The 12,821-nt window shown below is 47.9% G+C and overlaps 1 protein-coding gene across 1 annotated transcript in view; it reads left to right on the top strand.

Annotated features, from left to right (window-relative positions):
• The first annotated feature begins 1,799 nt into the window (after positions 1 to 1,799).
• MYO5B (myosin VB) overlaps positions 1,800 to 12,821 on the top strand; it is a 200,145-nt gene continuing 189,123 nt past the window's right edge. Inside the window, 2 exon segments of the mRNA XM_052660247.1 lie at positions 1,800 to 1,826; positions 5,840 to 5,950. Coding sequence (XP_052516207.1) covers positions 1,800 to 1,826; positions 5,840 to 5,950 — 138 coding nt within the window.

The following is a 12,821-nucleotide window of genomic DNA, read 5'->3' as shown; positions in this document are numbered from 1 at the left end:
AGGACACGCTCTTTGCACACATTGAAGAAAAATCGTGGTACTAGCTTGGCCATTTTGCTGTTGTTGTTTAGTCACTAAGTAATTTCTGACTCTTTGTGACTGCATGGACTATAGCCCAGCAGGCTCCTCTATCCATGGAATTTTCCAGAATCGTACTGGAGTGGGTTGCCATTTCTTTCTCCAGGGGATCTTCTCGGCCCAGGGATCAACCTTGCATCTCCTGTACTGGCAGGTGGATTCTTTACCTCTGAGCTTGACCATCTAGGGACAAGAAAACTCTCCTGCTCAACCTGGAGGAGGAGCTGATGATGGAAGCATGATTTTACTCAAGAGAGACAGAGAAGTTCTCCCCCTCCCCACTTTTCCTTTGATTATAAAACTGTAGCCCACTACGTTCTCAGGGCATGGCACCCCTTCGCTGCCCAGCCACCCCACAACCCTGCTTGTAAGCCTCATAAGCGTCCTCTTCTGACAAATCACTTTTGTATCATTTTGTCTCTCACTGAATTCTTTTCTGCACTGAGACACAAAGGACTGTGGTACTGGAGCTCTTCAGAAAGCCCCTAAACGACACCAAACTGTTTCAGAACTGCACCGCGTGATAATCGGTATTTATGGGTAAATACCATACTTCTCTCAGTAATGTATTCACATTTTTGCTGGGGCTTTCTGCAGATGGTGCTTTCGCTCAGGGTGAAAAATCCTCAGGCTGAAATTTCACGTTCAACCACAGGCCAGTGGGGAGAGGCCGCTGGGCACATGAGGGTCTGTACGGCCCTGCATATCAGTTACCAAAGCAAACTCCAAGGACCACTGGCTTTTCAGATCTGCCTGCACATGGGGTGCATCTGGGGAGCTTTAAAAATCACTATCTGGTTGCCCCCGCCCCCCCCCCCCCCCCCCCGGAGTGTGATATAATTAGCCTGAGGGGCTGCCTAGCTGGAGATGCTGTAAAAGCTCCCCAGGTGATTCTCCTGTGCGACCAGGGTTGAATACAGTTTTTGGAGGCAGCCAGTCCCTCCAGTGTGAGGGAGCTGCCTCTGTGCGGCCTGCAGAGATGGGGGAATGAACTTGGGCTTGGAGCACGTGTTCTAGGTACTAATGCATTTCATTTCACAGAGCATCTGCCTTCTCCAGGTAATACACAGGGCTCTTTCCAAAAGAAAAAGCAGCTTTTCTTTAACAACTAGGTCAGACGTTATTTTGTTTACTTTGATATGATGGAATTAAGCATTGTTCAAACCGCATAGCGACAAGTGGCGTGGTCCTGTAATTGGGCTAGGTGAGGGCGCTTGTCTTCCCTACAGTCTGCTGCCTCCAGGAAAGCTGTAGAGGTCCGGTTTGTTGGAAGGAATTCCTTGAAGGTGAGAAAAAAATGAAAAGGCAGCGCAGAAGCTTGGTTCTAGGAAGTTTCTATCTGGCTCATAGAAATGATGGCTTTCTGTTAAGAGAAGATACTTGATCTTACTGCTTTCCCAGAGGTGAGAAGCGAGAACCCCTGTCAGGAGAGAGGCGTACAGGATGCTGTCTGCGCCATGTGTGACCAGCACTGCTTTTGTTGTTTAAATTAGAGTGAAGTTCATCTCACACAAGATTAACTGTTAAGTGAACAGTCCAGTAACATTTGATGCATTCACGATGTTGCGCAACCAGCTTTTCTATCCAGTTACCAAACCTTTCCACTACTGCAAAGGAAACCCTTCCCTGACAAATTCTTTCCATCTCCACAGCTCAGATCACATCTGTCTTCCTCCCTCAAGGCCTTTTATTTTAAATTGAAGTATAGTTAATTTACAGTAATGTCTTAGTTTCAGGTGTACAACAAAGTGATTTGATTATTTATATGTGTCTATATGTATGTTGTTTTTCAACTTTTCCGCTATGGTTTATTACAAGATATTGAGTCTTGCTCTCTGTGCTACACAGTAAATCCTTGTTTATCTGTTTTATATATGGCAGTGTGCATCTGTAAATCCCAGCCTCCCAGTTTATCCCTCCCCTCATTCCCCTTTGGGAACTGTAAGTTTGTTTTCTGTGTTTGTGAGTCTGTCTCTGTTTTGCAAAGAAACTCATTTGTACTGTTTTTAGATTCCACGTGTATGTCCACTCACGTCTCTCCACCGAGTCCCGTCTCAGTAAACATTTCCGGAGCATCTCCTGCTTGCTGGGGATACAAAGATGCCTGATGGTGTATCTGAGGGACCTTGAAGTAGTAAGAGGAAACTGACGTGAAAGAAAACAATTGCAAAACCATAAAAAAGGTTGATGCAAGAAGCTCTGGTTGCCGCAGCCCAGTGTTGGGAAGGGCTGCCTCTGCAGGCAGAGGGAAGGAAGGATTCAGTGGGGAGACGGCGCTGGAACTTGGACTCTGCCCACGTGGACGGCGGGGAAGGGACATTCTAGGTTGAGCAAACAGTGTGTTCAAAGGTTGGGGTGGGGGGGCAGCAAACCTTTTCTGCAAAGGGCCAGAGAGCAAATAAGTTAGGTTTGGGGGGCCGTAGGGCCTGTGTTACAGCCGTCACTGATATGTGGAAGCAGCCACAGGCAGCATTGAGTAGACTGTGTCGTGTTCCAATAAAACTTTATGGACACCAGAATCTGACACACAGTTTTCACGCGTTAGCATGTGATTATCATTCTTTTGATTTTTTTTTTTTCTCCCTTCAGCCATTTAACCACTTAAAGACCATTCTTAACTCATGGGCTATATAAAAGCAGTTGGCACACTGCATTCGGCCCAGGCTGTAGTCTGGCCTGTGTACCAAGGCAGGGAAGACTGAGGTCATAGGCAGGGGCAGAACAGCAGGTGCTGGATGAGCCTGTTCTTAGCCCTGGGTGTGAGATTATGCATCTCTGACAAACTGCTGGGCAGTGGTGCGGCTGAGGTCCTCTCTCGGAGCAGCAAGGAGCTGAAGTATGGTTAGGGTCCCCTCATGCCCCTGATGCTGTGTTAGCTTCTGTTGCTGTTGTTCCTCAGCCACTAGGTTGTATCCAACTCTGTGACCCCATGGACACCAGGCTTCTCTGTCCTCCCCTGTTTCCTGGAGTTTGCTCACATTCATGTCCATGGGGTCGGTGATGCTCTCTAACCATCTTATCCTCTGTTGCCGCCTTCTCCTTTTGCCTTCAATCATTCCCACATCAGGGTCTTTTCCAGTGAGTCAGCTCTTTACATCACGCGGCCAAAGTATTGGAACTTCAGCATCAGTCCTTCCAATGAATATTCAGGATTGATTTCCTTTAGGATGGACTGGTTTGATCTCCTTGCAGTCCAAGGGACTCTCGAGTTTTCTCCAGCACCACAATAAAGAAGCGTCAATTCTTCAGCGCTCAAAGATTCTGTGGGTATCGGAAAATATAAATGACAATTTTCCGCCTACCAGCTGTTTTCATTTATGTAAGTGGAAAGGTAAACGGACCCTCCCAGAGTAAGAAACAGCAGAAGGGCCAGGCAGTGAGGTTCCCCGCTGCTGCGCACAGTGAACTGTCCTGTGTGAGGCACGTGGACAGTAGGGTTAAGGTAGAGGAGCCCCGTGTGGGCTGTGGCTTGCAGTACATCACCCAGCTCGACCATGTCCACAGCTCATCACCGCCACTCGCTCTCTGTCAGCATTTGCCCCCTCCTGTCATTTGTCACTTTATCTTCAGCCTCTCCCAGGGCTGTTTTACACTGAGTGGAGACTAGGCTGTGAGTTAGAGCCTTTTGGGTGGGGCTCAGGGAAGTCTTGAAGCTGGGGGACAGGAACTTACAAGTCCCCACAGCTGGATGGATAGCAGGCTTAAATGGCAGAGGAGGAGGTAAGTTAGAACAACTGAGGGAGGAGAAATGTTGAAACACTCAAGCTTTCTCTGGAGATACTTCTGAGTTTTCTTTGTCTTGTTCCATAGCACTCAGACGCTATAAAGCTCTATAGTATCTCCTCTGCTGCTGCTAAGTCGCTTCAGTCGTGTCCGACTCTGTGCTACCCCATAGACGGCAGCCCACCAGGCTCCCCCGTCCCTGGGATTCTCCAGGCAAGAACACTGGAGTGGGTTGCCATTTCCTTCTCCAATGCATGAAAGTGAAAAGTGAAAGTGAAGTCGCTCAGTCCTGTCTGACTCAGTGACCCCATGGACTGCAGCCCACCAGGCTCAAGATACAGTAATATCTTGCTGTAGGCCAGGTTCAGAGGTGGAGAGAAGATTCTGTGAACTTGATTCATTGTAAAGCCAAAGGACAGCTTTGGCTTTGTACCCAGAGCTGGGGTATCAGCGATACAAATTGGTGGTTTGCTTTCCTATTAACTGTGTGTTCTGAGTTTCTTGCCTCAAGACTTTCACTGCTTGATAGCGAATTATAGACAAGTGTAGCAGGGGCTGGGGCTTGCTTTTTCAAAAGGTCAGTGATCACCTGGAGGAGAATGCTGTATTAAAAAAAAAGCAGGACCCAAATCAAGCCAGCACCTGAGTGGCCACAGGGAGATTTGCTGTCTGTCTATGAGGGAGGTGGGTGATGCTGACCCAGGCACACATTCTGGCTGGTCCTTGGTCTTAAGAGCTGTTAATTTCAGGTTTGCTAAAAATATCCTGTGACATACATATATATATGTTAGACATATATATATACATACACACGTGTGTGTGTGTGCACGCTCAGTCATGTCCGACTCTTTGTGACCCCATGCACTGTAGCCTGCTAGGCTCCTCTGTCCATAGGATTCTCCAGGCAAGAATACTGGAGTGGGTTGCCATTTCCTCCTCCAGGGGATCTTCCTGACCCAGGGCCTGAAGCTATATCTCTTGCATCTCCTATATATATACAGGAGGGAGGGTGTGTGCTCATGCACACAGCTTCTCAACCAAACAGGCCCCGTGGAAATCGCATGCCTGTGAGGCAAATATGGAGAGATGTGTCTGACGGATGGCAGGCATGTGTTGCCGAAGGTGACATCACTGGCAGATCCAAATGCTGCTGTCCGGTGCGGCAGACCCTACTTCTCCCTGCTGCACTCTGGACTTTGGACCTGAAAGCTCACCTCGGAGATTTCAGGTCCCCTCAGACTTGGACTGTAGGGTCCGAGGTGGGCTCAGACCTGGTCTTTCCAAGGCTCCCAGGCGATTCTAATGTGCTGTCAGGGGCCAGAGCCCCCGAATGACATTGACAGTGCCTCCCACTCAGCGGAGACTGGCTGCATTCTTCCCCGCCCGGATCTGGGCAGCTTAACGACCTTGCGGATCCCCAGTGTGAATGGTGGCTGGGGGAGGATGGGTGAGATTTGGGGATATGTTTGTGGTTTAAAGAATGCACAGCTAAAATGAGGTTGCTGACAACTCAGGAATATATTAACACAGTTTCAATTTGCTGACCACTTTCTTTCACCTCTGCAGGAAAATAGCTGTGACCCTGAATGCAAAATACCAAAGCAGAGATTCCCAGGCTCTGAGGACTTGCTATACTATCTTGTTGGGTTTTGCACGTGTCATTTTACGCTTTTGTTTGCAGCTCACTAGTTGCTCCCTCTGACATAGATATTTTGTAGCACCTTTTGAGATGGTGTAAAATTCTGGGTAGAACAAACTAAACTCTGGATAGAACAAACCGTAGGCTTGGCGTTCCCTGGTAGAATTAGAATTTCATTGATCTGTAATATTCTCATAGGATCTTGAAGGTGTTTTCTGTTACCAATCCAGTGAGTTATCATTTGTCTGTCGTCCTGGTACTGAATCACCTTGTATCTTGAAATGAGAAGGGAGGAAAATGTGTGGAGATGGCTTTAAACGTTCTCCTAAGGGTCCCTGGTAGAGAGCACGCCTGAAAGCTTGTCTCATCATCTAAGCTTCTTTTGTTTTACTCTTTCAGTACACAAGGGTCTGGATCCCTGACCCCGAAGAAGTGTGGCGCTCTGCTGAATTAACCAAGGACTACAAGGAGGGGGACAAGAGCCTCCAGCTCCGACTGGAAGATGAAACCGTGAGTATAGCCCAGAGGGTGGGCACGCCGGGTTCCGCTGGACAGGGTTGGATGCTAACTGTAGCTCGAGTGTGTCCTGCACGGTGGCGCGTCTGAGCTCCCGGGGTCCTTTTTGTTGCTGTAGATGGTGCCGTATGTGTGTGCCAAGTCGCTTCAGTCGTGTCCAACTCTTTGTGACTCTATGGACTGTAGCTGCCAGGCTCTTGTGTCCATGGAATTCTCCAAGCAAGAGTACTACCCACTCCAGTGTTCTTGCCGGGAGAATCACATGGACAGAGAAGACTGCCAGGCTACGGTCCATAGTGTTGCAGAGTTTCATGAACTGACTAGAGATGGTGACGTACGTGAAGGTCTAAACCATGCAGCTTCTGATGGATGGCACAGTACACACGCGTGCCCAGCTGAGAGATCTCGGGTGGCTGAGAGGAGAGTCTTCCCAGTGGGGTGGCAGACACAGGAGGCTTCCCTCCGTGGGGATGAGGCACTGGTGGGAGGTGAGGGGGGAGCCACTTAGCCTGAGAGCCAGTGCCTGGGCCGGTGGTTGGACCACTGGTTGGATCCAGCCTGCCAGGGCCGGGATCCTGGCTCGGCCCTTACTAGCTTTGTGCTCTTGTGCAAGTTAGCAATTTTTATATGCCTGTTACTTTATCTGTGACATGGGGTTGCCTAGGGTGCACAGGAGAATAAAATGCGTTACTATGTGGCAATGCATAGGAGTCATGCCTGGCATGCAAGCACTGTCAGTAGCTCCAGTGAGAGTGTTTTAATTAGTTGATTTTTCAGATTGTTTTGCTCAAAAGGAAGACAAGGCAATCACCAGGAAATCCCATTTCTTCTAGAAGGTCTGATTCCACTTACCATTTCATGAGCTTCATGTCATTACCCCTCCTGTGGTTGTGTGCCTGTCACAGTTATTTGAAGACTTGCTGGTGCTGGTCATGGGGGGTGTATGGGTGACCGGTTGTGACCCTGCCATGGAGGGGAGCTCAGTGCTGGAGGGTGCAGAGGACGTGAACACAGAAATATGGGAAAGAGCCCTGGCAGGGGCAGTAGGCACGGAGGCAGTGGACGAGGCCAGGGAGGAAAGGGAGGGGGGAGCAGGCAGAGGCGGGGGTGCTGGCCGGCGGCGGGGTTGGGGGGCGTGGAAGGGAGCTGGCACTGAAGACTCAGGCTGCAGGGGGCCAAGGGGAATGGCCCAGGCAGGAGTTGTCGCCACAGCCCCAAGGCCCAGTGTGTCCCCTTTGGGTGTGTGGAAGGAAGGGAGGCCAGTGCACCTGGAAGCCACCAGAGAAGGGGACAGACAGGGCCCGAGGCTAAGGAGGCAGGTCAGGGGTGCAGCGTTTACAAGGGGGAGACTGGGAGACAGACTGGGAATCAAGCGGCCAGAAGAACTCAAGCTTTGGCCTTGGGCTGAGTCAGATCTGAGGGGCTGCAGAGCAGGCCTCGCTTGGAGGGGAGGCTGGGGCTCAGGTGGTCCCTGCCTGCCTCTGAGCTGTGGGAGTGCTGAAAGCTGGTCTCCCGTCACTCAGCCTCTGATCACTTACCGTCTTCCTGTTTTACCTGCTTTCAAGTTCTTTGCTCTTGTCTGTCTAGGTAGTAATGACCTGCTTGAGAAAAGGACCTTGTCTTCCCTGGCTCACGTGTACCTGCAGTGGCTGGTGATTAACTCACTGATTAGCAGGGAGGTTGACTATCTTTGCCTTCCTAACTTCTCTTCCTATCAACTTTGAGCGCATCGCTGGGTCAAACCCGGACAGCGAGTTGGTCAGTTTGTTAGAAAGTGTTTACACCAAAGCGTGCCCGCCTCCCTTTCCCCTTCCTTGTAGGCAGACCTCGCCAGCCTCCTCTTGGTTTTGAGGTGAGAAGCAAAATTCCCGACAGATGGAATCATGTTTATCATGTTGAAGAACTTCCCATCCCACGCCCCAAACAAAATAAAATTAGTTCACCCACGTGAATGGCATATCTTCCATTCCAGCTGATTTTGTTTCAGTTGATCTTGTAAGTGGGTGGGTGTTTTTTGAGAGTCCTACGGAGGGAGGGAGGGCCAAACTGCCGTGTTGCTAAAACAGAGCAGATGCCCGCTTCCTCAGCTGAGAGTGAATTCTGCCTGGCGTGACTAATCCTGGCAGCTGCCCAGGACCCCTCCCCTGCCCCCTTCACTGCTCCATTACGGCCATCAGCTGTAATCAGAAGAGATGCCTAGGGCTGGAGATGAGCAGCTCTGGAGGAATAATGGGCTCTGAATGTCGCATTCTGTCCAGGTGGCTTGTGGGCTGTGGTTTGTCCACTGCTGGCTCTGAGCTGTCATTAGGAGCGACTCAGCTGAGCTGCGGACCTGAGCCGGGAGCGCAGAAGTTAGATGGCTAGACTCTGAAGGTTTGAAGAATCTCCTCTGTAGCTGAAAGCATCCTTGATACACTAAGCTGGCCAGAAACTGCACCCCAGAGTCTCTTTCCCCACCCTGCTTCTCCATCTGAAGTGCGGTAGTGTGGGTTTAACTGCAGCGCAAAGGATGAAAATAAGCTAGTTCTCTTCAAAAACATTAATGTTCATAACCACTGGGCTTCCACCTTAGCAGGAAGCAACCCATGCACTCTGCCCTGCTCAAGGAAGTCAGCCCCCCGACCCCACAGTTCCTCTAAGATGTTTCTTTTTCCCTCTGCGTGCCTGCTTATTTATTTGGGTGAAATATACAAAGCGTAGAGTTTACCATGGCACCTGTTTTCAGTGCCATGAAATACTTACCCACTGTGGTGCTGCCATCAGAACTCTTCATCATGCGAAACTGAAACTGTGCCCATTGACCACTGACTCCCTCCGCCCCCTCTCGCTGCAGTCCGTGGCCATCCCTATTCCTCTTTCTGTCTCCGACTCGGACTTTTCTAGGTACCCCACAGGAGTGGAGTCATGGGACACTTGTCCTTTTATGTCTGGCTTGTTTCACTTCTCACAAAGTAAGATGTTTTCTGTTGACGCCAGTGTGAAGGTGGGAAACTTCTTAAGCGGAAAAAGAAAGTGAAGTCGCTCAGTTGTGTCCGACTCTTTGCGACCCCATGGACTATAGCCCACCAGGTTTCCCTGTCCATGGGATTTTCGAGGCAAGAATACTGGAGTGGGTTGCCATTTCCTTCTCCAGGATCTTCCCAACCCAGGGGCTAAACCTGAGTCTCCTGCATTGCAGGCAGATGCTTTTGGCGTGGTACTCTGTTGAGACCGGGGAAAGCCCTTCAGTGTATGCAAATCTTGGTGATATGTACAACTTCCTCATTCTTGGTGCGGTGTGCACCTGTGCCCAGCTGACCTTCTCTCTCCTGCCCCCACCTCCCCTACAAACTGCTCAGCCTCTGCCCTCTACTGGCAGGGAAAACTCTCCCCCTGTTGCCATGGTTTCGTGTTTAAATTCTGTTTTTCCACCGAGTTTATATCCAGCGTCCAGAGCTATTTACTCCTAGTGTGAGAGGACCCGGCATGTTCGTGAATGAGAGGAAGGTGAGGTGACCAGCGTTCTCTACCTGCGTCTGTGCATGTCCAAGCCTGCTAATATTTGTGAGGCCAGGACAAGAGTAGGGATGTAGCCTACATCTGTTTAAATATCAGAAGCATGTTTTATCAGAATTATTTAGGTAAATCTGGCATTTCTGACTCTTGGAAAAACAAAGTATTTAGTATGTTCCAGGTAAGATACTTGCAAGCCTACTGTTCCGTCTCTGTCTAGTTGCCAGTGGAAAGAACCGCTGTCTTCCCTTAGGTTTGCTATGCCTATACCCACATGTGCACAGGTTTAGGAGGAATGTGACTTGTTCAGTATTGCAAAGTGTCCCTCATGTGTCAGGTTACAGTGGTTGCACATACCGTGCTGATTTGTGAGCACCTCTTGAGCCATGATGAGAATAGACAGAGAAGCAAGGAATTGGATATTTGGCCCAACAGGGAAACGCTGTTTCATAATGTGAGGTTTTTTGTTTGGTTGATTGGTTTTTTGTGTTTGTGCTATCTGGAGGTAGGATTAACGAGCTAATTTGTCTTCCTTGTATTTAAATGTCTTTGCTGCCCAGTTCCTCTCCCCACCCGAGGCGTTGTCTGTCTCTGACATCGCAACCTTATAGCCCATGACCCTTCAAGGTGCCTGAACATGTTTTATCTTATTTCAAGGACACAAGGCAAGAGGTGCCTCCGGGTCTGATACTCGTTTGTCACCAGAGTATGTGTTGAAGGTTGTAGCTCTCATGGTGTGAGCCCTGAACACTGATCCCAAATGACAGAGGCTCCACGTGTTCTGTTAAAGAACACTTAAAGAAGCTCATTAAAAGCTTCTGTGTGCATTCGTCATTTTAGCGCCCTTTAAGATGCAGAGTCCAGGGAAGGGCCGCTCTTGCTCAGCTCTGGGGATGGTACAGGATGAATCAGGATATTGTCTCGAGGAGATAGCAAGCACGGCTCTTGCAGTCAAGAAGTGACAGCCTCACAGAAGAGCAAGGACGGTCATCCTTACACGTCGGTGCACTCAGACCACGCACCTTGAGAGTGCTCAGAGCTTGTGTAAACCCCATGCAGATTAAATGTCAGCTGTGAGTGCAGCTGGCAAAGCCACAGAGCTGAGAGTACCGGGTAATACTCCTCTGTACCAGTAAAGCCTCTTAGTGCAAGTGACTTTATTTCTTTTTTCTTTTTGTTTTCCTGGTTTTTCCATTCTTTCTTACTTTCATATTGGTTTATGTGCCTTCTAATACTTCTTCTCTTTATCTTTGTTTTACACAGTAATCCATGATTGAGACAGTATTACACTTTGGTTAGATGGCAAGAAGAGTTATATTGTACAGATGCAAAAAAAAAAGGTTCCTTTAAGTGATAAAACAATACACTGCATGTAAATATCTATTGGTAATATTTTTTACCAGTACAATTAGTTAGTTTGTCTACAGTGGGTTTTATGTTTTTAATTAATGTATTTTATTGTAAAATACATGTAACATAAACTTTACTGTCTTCACCATTTTTAAGAGTACAGCTCAGTGGCGTTAAGTACATTCACATCTGTTACTTGTTTATCAGCCACCTCTTCCCCTGCTGAATTCATGATCTTTTGTGTTAGCATATTTTGCGTAGCTGATTCTGCTTAGAGATCAGTGAAGCAGTGATTTTTGCCCCTAAGGGACATTTGGCACTGTCTAAATACATTTTTGATTGTCGTAACTGAGGAGGGAGGTTCGCTATTGGCATCTAGTGACCGGTAGAGGTCAGGAATGTTGCTGAGAGGACCCTCTCCCAAACAAACAGCTATCAGTCCTAAATGAAACAGTGCCAAAGTTGAGGAACTCCGGTTTAAGCCCATAGAGGCAATGGCCCTGAACTTGTCATTGCTGAAAGATAGCATGTTGAAAGCTAAACTTTTATAAGTCTGTATTCTAATGGAATGTGCTTTCTTCAACTTCATGTTTTTGTGCTGCTGTGATTTCTTTTTTTATAATTTAAACTCTTTAATTGCCTATTTTCACCTGTTTTTTTTTTCTTTAGTTAACTTGCATCACCATTCGTTTATTATTCATTCATTAAAAACAATTATTAATGAGCAATTATTATATACCACCTTTGTGGTGTTGAGCCACTGAGATTTCAGCGTTAATTTGTTATTTCTTCATAACCTAACTGACCCTTCCTCACAGGCAAGTTCACATGAGTCCCACAGTATTTTATTTTTCAAGTAATTGCATGCTTGTGCTTGGGCCTGGGCTAAATGGTACGAGGGGAGGAATAAGGTTCTTTTTTAAGAAACATGATCTTTTCAGAGACTGGAAAAGATGGAAATATAAGACTTAAACACAGAACCATTACAGAATCAGACAGCAGGACATTCATTAAGTGAATGTTTTTTGTACTCATTTAGGACATAATGTTAAATGGCCTTTTAGTGTGTATTGAATGACCCTGGAGCTGAACACCTGCTATTACAGTGAGTGTAAGTGGATTCATGCCTTGAGGTTTCCTATTTTCTCTGCTTGACAGCTCACAAAGAGAACACCCCCACAACCACTGACCTAAGCTAAGCACTTTAGGCCAATAAAGTTGGAAGGGCCCTTAGAGATTACTGGGACCAGTCCTCTCATCTTACAGCTGGGCAGCTGCTGTGGAAGTGAAGCAATGGGCTCAGCACAGCAGAACCACTGAATTCAGTGGTTGTCAACTTTGGCTGCACAATAGAAACTCTTGAGGGTTTCTAAAAATTCTGCAAAGCCCCAGCACAGCCAGACAACTTAAATCAGAGTTTGGAGAAAAGGACACAGCATAGCATCTTTTGGCAAGCTCCCCATGGGATTCCAAGGTGCAGGAAGGGTTGAGAGCCACTGCTTTAGCTGACGGGGAGGGTTTGCATACATGGTTTAACTCCTGGTTGGGCTCATTTATATCAAAGGATGAGCCATGTGGCACGTCCGGGTTGTCTGCTGCTGACTTTATTTTCACTAGCTTTTTTTCCTCTATGAATAAAGAACACTTCTTTCTCCTTTTCTACTGTATATGCTGACCAGTGACTCCAAATCTTTGTGTTGAGATTTGTCATTTGAAGATGTTTTTATGATTATGTTCCCTTGCTGTGGTACCATGTAGCATGGACATGAATCGAGGTATGGGAGAGGTCGTGGAAAGATCAGACATTCATTCAACTGATATTTTTTCAAGCACCTTCTAAGCATTATAAGGGCTTCCCTGGTTGGAGGGGCTTCCCATAGCTCAGTAGTAAAGAATCCACCTGCCAGTGCAGGCGATGCAGGTTCCATCCCTGGGTGGGGAAGATCCCCTCGAGAAGGAAGTGGCAACCCACTCCCGTCTTCTTGCCTGGGGAATGCCATGGACAGAGGAGCCTGGCCGACCC

This window comes from Budorcas taxicolor, chromosome 22 (genome assembly GCF_023091745.1).
Source record: "Budorcas taxicolor isolate Tak-1 chromosome 22, Takin1.1, whole genome shotgun sequence".
In the NCBI taxonomy this organism is placed as follows: domain Eukaryota; kingdom Metazoa; phylum Chordata; class Mammalia; order Artiodactyla; family Bovidae; genus Budorcas; species Budorcas taxicolor.
Note: the sequence above shows the minus strand (reverse complement) of the source record. Positions and strands in the feature narration are given on the sequence as shown.